The following is a 16,376-nucleotide window of genomic DNA, read 5'->3' as shown; positions in this document are numbered from 1 at the left end:
GGTATCTGTGCGTCGTGACAACTGCTTTTCGTGCATTTTTCGGTGGCTCGTTTGGCACTAGATTGGCTGCTTCTCCAGCTTCTCTCCAGCTACTTTTGCTCTCAAGTTGAGCCTTAGCCTTTCGATTTAGCCAGCGCTTGGCTTCAAGTCTTCTGTGTTTGCTTTGAAAAGTATATTGGATTGGCTTTCCCTTCCGTCCCCCCTGTTCCCTTTTCCCTTGTCCCCTCTTCCCTATGCGCTTTCATTTAACCCATGCAGCAAATGTTGCTTGAGGCTCTGCTCTTCTCTCCTTTTCTCTTCTCTTCTCTGCTCTCAGCTGCTGTTTTTGATGCTGACGTCGGCGGCCTTTGCTTTGCTTTGTTTTAATTTTTCAAGCGGCGCATTCATGAGATAAACAATCGTAAAAAACAATCCACGAAAATTGAAGACAAACCAAACGAATCGAAATAACGTTAATAGGTATTGAAATACGGCAATAGTTAATCGAACGATAAATCATGAAAGTTGAAACTTTAAAATGTTTTTTTTTAGATGCTTACTTAATTTGAATATAATACCAAAATAGCATTCTAATTATAGTAAGCTTCAACTGCGTCTAACGAGGTAATTAGCCCTTTCATGTCCGAATTTAATTTCGACACTTCAAGAAATTGTTGGGGTTGTCTTAGAAATAAAATGAAACAAGGAAGAAAACTATAGTTGAGTGTGCTCGACTGTGAAATACCCGCTACTCATTTAGAATAAAAGAATATACCTAAAATACCACAAATATACTAAAAATATACCATTTTGAGTAAAAGCAAAAGACTGTTATTAATTCCAAAATATACCAAAAATATACCAGAAAATATACTAACAATATAACATTTTAAATGACAGCTACGCAGTATTACATTTAAAATATACCAAATAAATATACCACAAAATACTAAAAATATACCATAGAGTGCAAAATATACCAAATTGTCTTCTGGCCTTTGTGGCGAGTATAAAAACTGCATTCTCAGTATAGCAAGCTTCAACTGCGCCTAACTTACTTTAACAAATTGATGAGGTTATGTTAAAAATATTATGAAAAAATATATAATACTAATACTATACAGGAATTTGATGATACTAAAATTGACTCAAGAGAACAATTGATTAAACTAAAGAGTATGAAAAAAAGACTAAGTCAAAAAATATCAAATATCAAAAATCAAATATCAATATCAATTAATAATTTCTTAATCCAAGAACTTTCTTAATTTGTCCAAGCTTAAATTATTATTTAAATATTACAAATCTTGTTTTCGAACTGAAATTCTTGTTTTCTATTGCCTGTAGAAAACTGTGGACAGTAAAGGGTTAAGGTTTTTAGATGTAGCTTAAATTGAGGATATGAGGATATATTATATGATTTATATGATTTAACCCACATAACATATATATATTTCTCACTCACTTCGTTTCCCCTCACTCACTTCTTCTACTGCCTCTCGTCAAAGGTCAGTTGGCAAATATTTTTGTTTTTGACAGTTGATGGAAAAATGTTGAAAGTGTTTTGTCCATACAAAGCTCGCTTCAATATTTCTCTCCATCTCCATCTCTCTCTCTCTCTTTTTGTTTTTTCTCTGGCCACAACACTTTACTGTTGCCTTCTCCCTTCCCCCTCGCTGCTGGCCGCAAACAAAGCCACTTCGAATGTTAAACAAAATTATAACTGAATTCGTACCAAACACAAACAACAAAAAAAAAAAAAGGTTAGTTGCCAATACTTACACACACACTCATACACACATACAAACACAGTCACTCACACACAAAGCCACTCATACATACACACACACACAGTCACTCATACAAAGTCGCACTCAGTGTGGCTCTGCAAAAAAAGTGTTGCATACATCGAGGCGCTGTTTGAATTTCTGCTGAAGTTAACATTTTTATAATTCCATTAAGCGGCAGCTCGTGTGTGTCTGTGTGTGTGTGTGTACTCATGTGTGCCTGCATGTGTGTGTGTGTGTGTGAGTGTGTCTATTTAGCTGTGTGTCTGCGTAACTCGAAGCTGCCCATGTCGCACTGACAACAACAACAACGGCAACAATGAAAGGTAACCAAACGGTTCCGCAAAGTTGGGGCCAAAACTTTTTGCATTCATAAATCATTTCTCGCTCTCAGCCTTGCCACGCTCTCTTCTCTCTTCTCTTCACTCTCCTCTCTCTCTCTCTGGCGTAGGCACTTTTAAAGGTGGAAAAATACTTTTCGCTGAATTTGTAGAAAATTTTGTTGCGAAAGCCAAGAAGGAGAAAGAGTTGCACACTCAACTACACTCCACTCTCCACACTCTACTCTCTACTCTCTACGTATGTGTTGCCATTCGAGTGGCTGCTGCCTGCCCCATGTATCACATGCCACACACACACACACAAACACACACACACACAAACACACTCAAAACAGTGTTGCAACTTGTTGCCCACCTTGGCGCCTTGGGTTACACAATGCGTTCCGCTTCTCTCGGTTCTCACTTCTCTCGCTTCTCTTCGCTGTCGCCGTTCCTGGCATATCCCTTGTCATTTTTAATTTATGCACCGAATGGAGCCGAACCCCTGAGCTCTGCTCTCCTCCTCTCCATTCCCTCCTCTTTCACTTAGCTTTACTACCAGAACTTTGACTAAACTTGGGAGCTTCTCCTTCCAGCTACTTCGCTTTTGAGGCAGATAGTTGACTTATGGCCCATATCAGTGAGACTTTCCTTTGTCTACCCTTTTCCTCCCTCCGCTCCCACCCCTGCCCTTTCACCTACTGCGCAGCATGTGGCATACAATGTAATTGCGGCTTTGGGGCACACAATCTGCATATGGAAGGTGTCTCAGGAAAACGACACCTTCAAAAAGATTTCCACATCTCCAAATGACCAAAATGCTCCGAAGGTAGTTCAAAGGGAAGTGAGAGGAACGGTGAGGAACGAGTGCAAAACAAAAGCTATTTTAGGAAATGAACACTGGTAAATGACTAGACTAATTTAAATTTACGCTTTAGTATCTATTTCTAAGATAAAAAAATGCTTATGAATATAGGAATCAGGAGCAGTATAATATATTAGCTATTTAAGGAAACGAACACTTGGAATAGACTAATTTAAATTTATTTCATTTAAAATTATCTATTACTAAGCTAATTGTTGGCAAATTTTCTAGAATATCCAAAGTCAACCAAACATTTATGAAAATTTTTCGAACACTAAACAAAATTCTTAAGGAATATAGGAATAAGGAGCAGTGTAATATATTAGCTATTTTAGGAAACGAACACTTGGAAACCTTAACCCTCTAATGGCCAATGAGTAAACTAATTTAAATGTACGCCTTACATTATATTTCTAAGATAACTTTAAACATCTTTTCTAGCTTTGAGAATGACAAATTCAGCAAGGTTTGGTTTGCCTAAAATCAAGCAAACATTTACAAGAATTCTCCGAACACTAGACAAAATTCCTAAGCAATTTAGTTCGAATTTGAAGAATATTTAGATACGAAATGAAATTGGAATATTCATATTTAATATTGACTCTAAGCACATATCTATATAATATAGTTAACCGAAAAAACCGGGAAGAATAGATTCATTTACTGCTGCAACCTATAACTTGAGCGATTTTCATTTGGAGCAACTGCCAAGCTGAGACTCTTGTTATCATTTCAACAAGCGGACAGACGGGCAGCAGGAATGCTAATTGAGGTTATGTTTGGTGTAAAGATTCCGAATAGATTTCAATACACTGAAAAAAAACAGTTTCTAAAATCAAGAACATTCGTGTTTCTTGAAATAAGACAACTTTAAAAATAAATTCTTAAAACTAAGAGCATTAGTCTGACATTTTTCTTCTCAGTCCCCAATATACTTTATTTCAAGAAGGAAATCCCTAGTTTATCCCCTTGTGTCAACTCTACTTTATCCCCGCTCTTCTTCTCTCTACCACACTCATTATGCTAACGCGTTGAACCTGCATCTGTTTTATTATTGCAGTGATTTACTAAATAAATCGAAATGCCTTATGAATTTTAATTAGGCAGACAGAATACTAATTGAGGTTATGTTTGGTGTAAAGGTGCTGAGAAGTCTTCAATAACTGAAATGCTACACGATTAATAAGCGCAAGTTTCATAATTTTGCCGCAACACAGTTTAAACATATTTTTTATTTATCTCAGCTTGCCGCCGCAGATTACAAAGCAAAAGCGGACAGCCACAGAGGCCGCAGCAACTCAACCACAACAAGCATAACAACAACAATTGCAGTTGCATGCACTCTTCTCTCCTCTCCGCTCTCCTCTTCACTCGCATTTCACTGATGTCCATCACAAACGCTGCCCAGGGATGCTGCCGAGGGAAGCAGGGAGAAAGCAGGAGAAGACGCGGCAAAAAACGAAGCCGAAAGCGAATGCGAACCCGAAACTGCGAAACTGAACTGAACTGAACTGAACTGAGCTCAGCTCGACTGAGCTGTGGCTATATAAAATAACAAGTCACTCTACCCTGAGGGCCAATCTACTTGTTGTACCCTGTAATTCAAGAGCACGAGAGGAAATAGGGAAACTGGCATTTTAGTAAATATTAATTTCATTCATTGATTCGTTTTTATCAAGCTGTGGGGGAGTTAAAAGTAGATTTTTCATTTAAATCATAATTTATGATTATAAAAATAACTTGGATAGCAAGCAGCAGAAGAGAAAAGTAGGGAAAACTCCCAATTTTGATATATTAATTTCAGTCATTGATTAATTTTTAGCAAGCTGAGAAATTGAGGGAGTCCAAACTAGCTTCTTCATTTCAATTATAATTGAAGATTATTAAAATAACTAGTTATTATCTATATGATAACATCTGAGCAAAATATTAAACTGAATAGCTACGGATCTCAACTGTTCTATACTCCGCACCTCTTACATAACTACCTACCTTAGTACTATAAATGCCAATTAAGGAATCAATGTTAGACTTTTCAGTCGATAAAGTCTGATGACTTACGACAAAAATACTAACTAAAATTAAAGAATTTCAACAATAAACTCTAACTTTGTTTTCAAGAATATCCGAAAATTGGGAATTTTCGCAACACAGTGACTAATAGAATGACCGCGAGTATGGAATTACAGTGATGTCCAAACAAGCATTACCATAAGAGACAGAGAGGGGAAGATAGAAAGAGAGAAAGCGAGAGAAAAGAGATTGAGATAGGAAGATAAAGAGAAAAAGAGACAGGGAGACAGGGAGAGGAAGATAGAGAAAGAGCGATATAGGAAGATAAAGATAGAGATAGAGAAATATAGAGAAAAAGAGAGAGAGAGATAGAGAGAAAGATCAATAGAGAGAGAAAGAGATAGAAATATAGAGAGATAGAGAGAGAGAGAGAGAGAGAGAGAGAGAGAGAGAGAGAGATAAAAAATAGAGAGAGAAAATGAGATATTTAGAAAGATAAGAAGATCGAGAGAGGAGGAGGGAGAGAAAGATAGAGAGAAAATGAGGGAGAAAAAGCAATGCTTGAAGTTGAGACACTAGAATGCCCACTAGTGTAGCTTTACAGTGGCGTCCAATTACAGGGTAATCAGCAGTCACTGCATCAAATGAATGAGGACTCGATTCAAGCTTGTTGCTGTGGTTGCAGTTGCGTCTTGGCCTAGGGGCAAAGCAAGAGAGAGAGAGAAAAAGATGGAGTAGGGAAGAGAGAGAGAAAGAGGGAGAGGAGGCGCGAGATACGCAGGCCAGCGGCGCTGCGTTTTTTTTACTTGCTCCATTTTTTTTTTTGGTTTGTGCATTTATCTTTGCGCTTTGGGATTGGGATTGGCTGCAATTGTGGCCGAGTGACTGCGTGTGTGCTGCAGCTGCTGTGTGTGGCATGTTAGCAGCAGCCTTGCGCCGCAGCACATTCGGTTGTGCGCATAAAAATTAAAAATTTCATTAAATTCACAAAAATGCTTCAAGTGGAAAAATGTAATATCCTTTGGGGCACAAAGGATCTGCATATAAATGCAAATGCCGCCGACGCCGCGGCTGCTGTCCGCATCGTCGACTTCTGTCCTGCTGCCCGTTCGTCCATCTGTCCGTCCGTTTATCCGTCTGTCTGTCCGTCTGTCCTGCTGACTGGTAAAACGATATGTTGTCGACAAAAACGGGTGTGAAGGATATATCTGCGTGTGTATGTGTGGCTCTACAGCTGTCTGCATGAATGCACACTGCCACACGTCTCTCTCTCTCCCTATGCCCCTCTGCCCCTTCCTTCCTTTCGTTTTCTCTGCTGTGTTGCAGCCGTGTGCTTTTGCGTAATTATTGTGCGCATTTGATAAACAAAAGAATTCGCAGCTAACACCAAGTTCCCTTAAAACTATTCTTTGGTAAACTAATCCTGATCTGTGCCACTTACAATTCCTGACTTCATTCTTTGCCTTTCCACTCCTTCCCTTCCTTTACCATCCCTTCTCATTCCTTCCTCTTCTTGTTGGTATTGACTGTTGCGTCTCCAACCTTTTCAACTCTCTTCCATGTTTCGTAACTCTCTCTTCACTTACGGTTCCTTTCCTCTTCACCTTCTCTCGCTTCTTATATCTGCCTTGCTCACTTCTTTCTAATTTCCCAACCTATATCCTCCCAGCTAACACCAAATTCTCATAACACTATCCTTTGATAAACTATTAGTGATCTTTGCTCCTTTTGATTCCTGACTTGCTTCTTTCCCTTCCCATTCCTTTCCTTTCTTTCTATTCTCATTCCCATTCCTTCCTCTTCCTGTAGTCCTTGACTCTTATGTAGATTGTGTCTCCGACCTTCTCAACTCTGTTTTCTGTCTCTTAGCTCTCCCTTCACTTACGTCTCCTACCCTCTTCACTTCCACTCCCTTCCGGCATCAGCCTTGCTTACATCTCTCTTATTTCCCATCATATTCTCGCAGCTAATATCAAATTCCCTTAAACTATACCTGATCTTCACTCCTTTCGATTCCTTCCCATTTCTTTCTTTCCTCTCCCTGTTACCCTTGACTCTCATGTACATAATTTTTTCGACCCACTCAACTGTCTTTCCTTGCTTCACAGATTCTTCCTTATTCGCTTCCTTGTTCTCTGTTCTTCTCATTCTGCTTACTTTCCAACATCTCCTCCAACTCCGTGTTTTTTTCCTGCCTTTTCTCTCAACTTGCATCTTTTTTTCATACTGTGTTGTCTTGCCATTTCTTTGCCCCCTTCTCCCCTGAGGCAACTGATGAGCTCGCACATCGACAATAATTTGCTTAATAAGACGTCAACAGATTTCCACACATCTTCAACACGCACACACACTCATATAAACACATGACTGGGAAAAATGTCGTAGAAGTCGTCGGCAAAAAGTTGCTAAATTAAAAGTTTTCGCCGCAGTCAAAAAAAAGCGAAGCGAACAAACACAAAATAAAAGTCACAAAAACTTTTTAACTGCTCAAACAGACCCCCTCTTCCTCCTCTCTCTCTCTCTCTCCTCTGACCTTCCGCAACTCGTACATGCAAATGCTCATGCATGTCTGTCTCCCTTTATCCCACACTCCTCACGCTCGCTCCCTAACTTACTCCTTCTGGTTATTGCGACTGGTAATTATGAGGCTTGTTAGGAAAACTGCGACATTTCCAGCCGACAAAATACTTATGGCACCCAACTACGTGTGTGCGTGTGTGTGATAACATATATGTATGTATATGTATATAAATGAAACGTTTTGCATTCCATTTGCAAGTTGGAATTGGAATTGCACAAGTCACAAGTTGAAAGTTGCTCTAACTAACTCTAGTTCAATACTCAACTATGCCACAACTGCTATTGACTTTTTGACTTGATTGACTGCCTGACTGCTTGATTGACAATTCAATTGCGAATTGAGTTCCGTTCGTACAACACTAAATTCAAACTGTTGAGTTGGAACTCACAAAATCCCTTGCAGAAAGTTCCTTAGGATTCTTTTCCTAAAGTATTCCAAAACAGACTTTAGCTTCAGTGAGAAATAAAAGATCATGTGCTTCAAAGGAATTAGGACCATGAGGTTTAAGCACTTGTTCGTCTTGACCCGACCTCAAAGTTCTCATTTGGTATAATAGGATAAAAATGTAGTCCTTATCACATGCTGGTTACAGTAAAGAAACAGACTCTAAGGGATTAACTTGACCTTCCTTTTAACTAACTCTTAGCGATTCCTCATCACAACCTGGTTTAAGATTTTGCAGGACTGTTGTACTTCTTTGTCAAGCTTTTCTTCCTCAAAAGACTTTTCCATGACTTGACCTCACAAAATTCCTTAAACGAACTGAGAATTCTGCCTAATCAGAAAAAGCTTAAACACTTTTCATAATTTAATTGATACACATAATGAAGAAATAACATAAATATATAGTTCCCTCCAAAGTATTTCGTCCTCAACCAAAAATCTTCCAGGAATTTTGTGTTAACCTAACCTTAAGGAGTTCTCTTAAACGAACAAGGAATTATTCCTAATCAGAATCACGTAAAAACTTTCCTAGACATCCTTAGAACGCATTTCTTTGTCATTCTGACTCCAAGGAATTTTTCGTTGACTTGACCTCAATGAATTCTCTTAAACAAACAAGGAACAATTACTAATCAAACCCAGGTAAAACACTTTCCTAGTTTTATCAACAGATATACCTAGAACGTATTTCTTTGCCATTCTGACTTTTAGGAATTTTCCCTTGACCTGACCTCAAGGAATTCTCTTTGCTCCTAGAGAAGGGAATGTCTGCGCCTCGAGTTATTCGCCATCCCAACTGCATAGCCTTAGCATGTGCGACCCTTAAGTGACCTCAAATACCGTTTCGCACTGTCCTGCTACCCTGTCTTACGCTGCTTATCCGCCTAATAGATCCGCTAATTTGTCAAACCAGCCACAACAGCTTATCCTGGCGGAACGATCGCAATTACAGAAATGGGACGTCGAGTCAAGTGTGTGTGTGTGTGTGTGGCAGCAACAGCAGCAAGTGTTGCACGCTGCAATTGGCAATTGGGACAGTTCAAGTTGTTCGCTTGCCACAGCCACATGCCACACTGCCGTCAACTGCTGTTGCTGCCGCTGCTGCTGCTCTTCTTGGGTTTTCCCACCGGTCCCCGGCACAGTCCGAGTCCGAGTGCCGTGATTGCCTCGGTGCCTGTGCCCAGCGTATATCACGCGCCTGAGCTAATGAAGGCGGCACTCAAAGTGCTGGAGCGGCATGTGAGTCAACGCTACAATGCGCTGGCCATCATGGATCTCTCGCACTCGGTGGCGGTGCAACGTCAGCACAGGCTGGCGATCAGCTATCTTCTAAGACAGCTGGGGGAGCGTGTGGCATTGCAGCTGCTGCGGGATGCCCTCATCGAGAATCCAAGGGATCACATTCTGTTTCTGGTGGACTCGACGCGCGCCTTTCGCGGTCTGCGCTTTCACTTTGCCAAATCCCTGTTCGACAGGGAGTTTCATTTTCTCATTGTGCTTGCACGCAGCGGGAGAGAGCACGAGGAGGAACAACGTTACGCTGCGCTGCGGGATATATTCGCCACCTGCCTCAGCTTCCATGTGCTGAACGTAATGCTCGAACAACTCGATGGCGTTGTGCTCGTCTACGGCTATCGACTGTATGCTCCGGAGTGCCACGATTCGCTCACTCCCGAGCTGCTCAATCGCTACGAAGGCGGCCAATTTCAGGTGCACAATCAACAGCTATTTCCACGTCCCATGGGCAGTTTGTACGGTTGTCCCATCAACGTCAGCTGGCATCCGATGCCGCCGTTCGTCATGTTCGACGGCAACTCGAGTGATCCCCAGCATCGAGCGGACCTCTCCCGCCTTAGCGGCGTCGATGGCGTGCTCCTCAAGAAACTTGCCGATATCTATGACTTTCGCATCAATCTCTTGGCGCCCTGCGAGAACAGACGAGTCATCGAAACGGTGTCGGATGGCACGCTGCACACTTTCGGGTTCTTCACTCACTCCGACGACTGCTTCCAGGAGCTAGCCGACCTGAATTCCTCGGTGGCCATCGGGGCGCTGAGTGCATCGCATTTCTCGCATCGCGAACGCTTCTCCACGACGAGTTCGTATCACCAGAGCGCTCTGATCTTCGTAGTACGCGTGGAACACATCATGGGCGCTGTCAATCAGCTCGTGACACCTTTCTGCGGGAGCGTCTGGTTCGCCTTGAGTCTCAGCTGTCTGCTGGCGTTGCTTTTGCAGTGGGCGTGGCGTCTACGTTACCGTCGCTTCGATATGGCTGCCAGTGCGTTGCATGTGCACACCACGCTCCTTGGGAATCCCCTGGAGACTCCCGCTCTCCCGCATGTGAGCGTGGTGCGCGGCCTTTTGGGGGCTTGGCTGCTGCTCGCTTTGGTGCTGCGTGTCGCGTATCAGGGCAAACTTTACGATGTGTTTCGGTTGCCATATTTTCCACCGGTGCCCGAACGCATCGCGGACTTGCTGAGTGGAAATTACATCTACTTGGCCCCGGACTATGCCGACTACTTTCCGGTGAATCGGACGCGTCTCAGCGCCTACAACTTTCTCACTCGCTTCGCTCAGCTGGAGAATGCACCGCCGGGTGCAAAGTTGACGACAATTTCGTTGCTCGACAATCTGGCGCATTACAATCAACTGAACTGGCAGTCGAGTCGTCTCACTCACGTGCGGGAGCACATCTATCTTTATCAGCTGGTCATGTATTTGCGTCGCCATTCGATCCTCAAGTTTGCCTTCGATCGCAAGCTCAAGCAGCTGCAATCTGCTGGCATCGTCAGCTATGTGAATCGCTATTTTGAGCACAGTTTCGTTCATGCTCCCGTCACGAGATTGACCCACGAGGTGGTCGCCATTCGACTTGAGATGTTCTGTGGCCTCTACTTTGTCTGTTACGTCATGCTCACGTTTGCCGTTCTCATCTTTCTCCTCGAGCTGCTCAGTTTGCGTGTGCGCTGGCTAAGGCGATACTTTGTCTAACTTGTAAGCTACATATTGTAATATATCCTATGCTTAAACTTCTCACTTGCTCACTCGGCACTTTGCACCGCTCAATAAATAAGGCACCAAGAAGATAAAAGAAAGGGTCTCTGAGAGATAACATAAAAAGTCTTAGATGATCATTAACTAGACTATAAGAAATAGGTCTATGGAAGTCAATACTGTAAGTAATCAGCAACATAATTTAAATTATCATTGATGACGATTGACTGCACTTTCAGCAGCAGAAATTATGTTGATAGACAAAGGATCTCTACAAGTCATTACTACAATATGATGAACTAATAGAATAACAAGTCTACATGGGTTATGTGTTGTGTATGATGTGATGTGTCTGTAGTACAACACAAATAGTCTTAGAAGCTGATTAACTACACTATAAGCAGAAGAAGAACAATAAAATATAGTTTCAAGGGGCCTATGGAAATCAATACGAGAAGTATTTTTGGCTAAATCAACAAAACATTAAAAATCATTGATGACGATTTACAATGACTAGCCCGAATAAATTATGACAAAGGGTCTCTAAATGTCAACTCTATAATATAAATAATGATAGATTTTGAAAAGAAAGTTTGATGGCAAGAATATTGCTGCACTCACCTCAATAAATAAAGTTGTTTAAATGTGTGTGATGTGTTTAAGGGTCTTTGCAAGTAAAGTAATCATATATATGATGATGAGGTAAACGTTAATACGAAGAATATATTCATTAATAAATGTGTGAATACTGCAAATAAGTTAGTCATATATGATGATGAAGTAAACTTTAATCCGAAGAGTATTTCTCTTTCTAAATGTGTGATATATGACTATGAAATATGGTTATGATGAGAAAAAGGGTCTCTGACAGTCAGTACTCAGATGAAAGTTATCACAAATAATGGTGAACCAAACTTTTATCATTTCTTTTCACTCTCAACTATGTGGTCTACATGCAGGATACGTATTAAGCAAGTTATAAGGGTCTCCCTTTAAGCAAGTGTAAAGGGTCTCTAAAGTCAAAACTACATATAACAGAAGTTGCTATAAATAACTTTAAGCTGCAATTCTGTCAATAGTTTGTAATGTTTGAGGAACAGATGGTTGATTCTGTCATTACAAGTTGTGTGTGCCACTAAACTCAATTCTTTTTTTTAAGTGATAATTAATAATCAATCCATTTCGATCACTGATCAACAAGCAATTGAAGCTCATAAGTTGCCTTCACTGATCGCAGAGTATTTCAAAGTCAACGAACTCGATTACAATATTCGATGTCCAGCTGAGTTTGGCACATGCCACATCCAAAGGGGCATTCAAAGGTTGTAAGTGACGAGTGACGAGTGGAGAGGGGGAACGGATACAGAGGGGCAACCGTGTGTGCCCCATTTTGTGGCAAGCTGCTGCTTGGTTAGTCGTGGTCGGCAAATAACAAGAGTCTTGTTTTCATGCACATTTCCATTATGACACCGCCACGAGCATTTGTTGCAGGCGCACACAGTGCTTGCCACAGAGTGCGGCGTCCTCGTTAACCAGCAACAGCAGCAGCAGCAGCGGTGGAGAAAAAAAAGAGGTGCAACAACAACAGTGGCAACTGCAACAGAGGTCGGACGACGCGGAGCGAGCGTGCAACTCATTAGCCTACATGGCCGCATTTTCCGCCTACATACATGAAGTACACAGTATGTGGGGCATGCCCCATGCCTCATGCCTCATGCCGCACGCCGCATGTCACAAGTGTGGCACACAAATGTGGCAGGCAGCGGCAACTCGCTTGCTTGCTTGCTTGCGAACTCGACTCTGTTGCAAATGTTGCCTCGGCTTGCTGCATATTTTGTTTGCTTAAATGCCGGAAGTGTTGCTTGCCACACAGCAGCAGGCAACAGCAACAGCAAGAGCAAGAGCAACGAGTGTGGCAGCCACGCTGTGGCAACTAGCAACTGGCAACTGGCCCGACTGGTTGCAAGTAACAAATGTTGTCAGCATGTCGCCTCCCTTTACCGCCAAAAACATAATCAAAGCTGGGTGACGAACACAATCATGTCTGTGCGTGCACGATCATGTTCACGCATCGAAATTCCCCAAATTCTTCTATGCATAAGTGAGTTAAGCAGATGTACATTGCTTTCTCATTACTAAATTATTTATACATAATAGTTATAAGCGTAACTTGTTCAATTAGCAAACTAAGCTTGTATTTTAACGCTAAGAAATAAGAACTCTCTACTGCTTTAATAATCCCAACAAAGTTCTAAGAGCACAAATTCAAAATTTGGTAGATACAATAGTAACTATAGACTTTATGTTGCCTGAAAATTGGATACAAATTATAAAAATTAATTAAGCAATATTTCTAGTTAGTTGCTTTGACTGACCATTTGGTTTTTTTTGGCCCTCTATGGTATATTTTTGGCATTTTTGCGGTATATTAATTTGGTATATTTTGGAATTAATACCGCACCGTTTTGCTTTTATTCAGAATGTGTTGAGGGTATCTCACAGTTGCAGTATTTGTTTTAATTTGAAATTCTTGTCTTAAAAATTTTTCGGTACGTTCAAATAGTTTTGAAAACCAAAATTTATAGTTTACTTTTCAATCTAGCACTGATTTTTATACCCGCTACCCATAGGGTAGAAGGGTATTATAACTTTTTGCCGGCAGGAAATGTATGTAACAGGTAGAAGGAGGCATCTCCGACCCTATAAAGTATATATATTCTTGATCAGCGTCAACAGCCGAGACGATATAGCCATGTCCGTCTGTCCGTCTGTGTGTCTGTCCGTCTGTCCGTATGAACACCTAGATCTCGGAGACTATAAGAGATAGAGCTATAATTTTTTTTCGACAGCATTTGTTATGTCTGCACGCAGATCAAGTTTGTTTTGCCACGCCCACTTCCGCCCCGTAAATCAAAAAAATCGATTAACAAGCGTAATTTTAAAGCTAGAGTTGCGAATTTTGGTATATATAATAATTACTATAGTTATTATTCCTGAATTGGTTGCGATCAGATAAAAATTGTCGAAGTTATTAAAGAAATACTTTTGTATGGGCAAAAACGCCTACTTACTAGGGGTCTTAGTTGCTTTGGCTGACAATCTGGTATATTGTGCCGTCTATGGTATATTTTGAATGCGGTACAATGCCGATATACCAAATATACCATTTGGTATATTTTTAGTATTTTTGCAGTATATTCGGTATATTTTGAGAAAAATACCGCAAAATATATTTCTTTTATTCAAAATGGGTAGCGGGTATCTCACAGTCGAGTACACTCGACTGTAGCTTTCTTACTTGTTTACAGTATGCTTTTTCTTTAAGCTGATATACATTTTGTTAAGAGAATAGTTTTCAGCTCAGCGTTCAAAGCAAGAAAAACAAAATAAGGCAGTTAAGCAAGAATTTCATGACTTTCGATGCCTTTGAATGCTGGAAGTTTTGAGTCCAAATTATTATTTGTAATATCAAAGAATATGCTTGCTTTATTTTGTGGCTTAAGGATCGATAATATATGGAGACTTTATAAACTAAGTAATATATTTATTTAAACTTGGCTTGATTTTGCAACAAAACTTTTAATTTCTATTCAACTCTTCACTAAATTACTGGCATCATTTTAAAAGATTTGATTTGAAGACTTCCTCGATTAAGATGATTTATTTGCCACTTTCGAAGATGTGAAGTCAATTTAGAGTATTCTAATTTTTTTTAATGAATTTAAGTTCTAAATTGAATTTAAAGTGTTATCAAAAAACGAAAGAATGACTTCGTTTTCCACTTGTTGTTGAGTTTTGTCTTGGCCTTTGACTTTGGGATTGAGTTTCGAGTTTTGCCCCGCTGCATTTGCCACATGTCATCATTCAACACATGCCTTTAAACATCTTTACAACTTCTTCTCCTATTCCTACTCCTACTCCTTGTTCTCCTCCTCCCTCCCCACTCCTCCTCTTCCCTCAGATTGCATTCTGCCTACACATTGTCAGCGTATGAGATTCCCACCAATGGGCACACACTTCAGCTTCAAACGTTCCAGAAGCTGATAAGCGCTGATAACAAAGGTAAACAAAAAGCGGAATTTTCCTCCCCACCTTTCCTCCTCACTCTCTTTCGCCCACCCACACCTGTCCCCCCTCCCCCTCGCCTTGGCAGCGATTACGTTTGGCGGGAAACGTTGCAATTCGTCGGCTGCCGCTGAAGGCAAAGCGCATGCGTTGGCCGAGTTTGCGCGATTGCCCAACTTGCCGAAGTCTTGCCCCTGCCACTTTGTCACCTTGCCACAACATCGACGTATAAGAGTCAGACACACAGCAAAGAAAACACTGGGAAATTCTCGATATATGGAGCACAATTGTCTGAGTTCTTGTGATCGCAAATCAATCGAGCTCATTAAACGATGCCAAAAATTAACCAAAATAACGCGGCCAATAAAATTTGCAATTTTAAATCAACGCAGCGAGGGCAGCTCGAAAAATTACTGAGAAATCATATGTGATGACGAACTGAATATATAATGAAATTAATATAGTAAACTAGTCTACTTGGGTTTTGGCTGCTTGACTGTGAAATAATCGCAAACTGTTCTCAATTAAAGAATATACCAAATAATGTTAAATATACAGAATTAATATATCGAAAAAAGCTGATATATACCGAGATGTTAATATGATATCACGTGCAGTCAAAAATGCTAAATAATATACCAAATACTGTTAAATATACCAAACAAATATACCGAAAAATGTTTAAATATACAGAAATGTTGGTCTATTTTTATAACGCGTGCAATATATAAATAAATATACCAAATACAATTAAATATGAATATATTAATATAAAATATACCGAACTAATGTATCGAAAATGCTGAAATATACCAAAATTTTCTTAAATACACCAAGAAGTACATACAGTACATTTGGTATACTTTTAAAACCCATGCAAAAATATAAAAGAATTTCCTAAATACTTTTAAATATACCGAATTATCAGAAGTATAATAAAACACCACTAAATATGCCAAATTAAAATACCAGAAAAATACTAAAATATACCAAATGCTATATTTGGTATATTGATAAAATAACCTATTTTTAAAGTTTTAAATGTATTGATCTTGTTTTAGTTTTGCTTTCTTGTCTTGTCTTCTTGAAAAATTCTAAAAATATTCCAAATGCTATATTTGGTATATTGAAATAGTACTTTACTCTTAAAGTTGCCAATTTAAAGTTTTGATTTGCAAATATTATGCTTTTCTGTCTCTCTTTCACTTTCATCAAACTTCTCTCGCAGTTGCAATTAGGTGCGATAACTGTTTTTGTTTTAGCTTTTGCTTTTGTCTTGGCTTGCAGACTTGGCATTGGCTTCAGTGGCTGATCTGCTTATCGCA

The 16,376-nt window shown here is 40.1% G+C and overlaps 1 protein-coding gene across 1 annotated transcript; it reads left to right on the top strand.

Moving 5' to 3' along the window:
* The first annotated feature begins 9,054 nt into the window (after nt 1–9,054).
* LOC117566413 (uncharacterized) lies at nt 9,055–10,983 on the top strand. Its single transcript, XM_034245938.1, has one exon. It carries the CDS (start codon nt 9,055–9,057, stop codon nt 10,981–10,983), a length of 1,929 nt encoding a protein of 642 aa, XP_034101829.1.
* Nucleotides 10,984–16,376: the final 5,393 nt, after the last annotated feature.

The sequence above is a fragment of the Drosophila albomicans genome, chromosome X (assembly GCF_009650485.2).
Source record: "Drosophila albomicans strain 15112-1751.03 chromosome X, ASM965048v2, whole genome shotgun sequence".
Lineage (NCBI taxonomy): Eukaryota > Metazoa > Arthropoda > Insecta > Diptera > Drosophilidae > Drosophila > Drosophila albomicans.
This window is presented reverse-complemented; position numbering and strand designations above follow the sequence as displayed.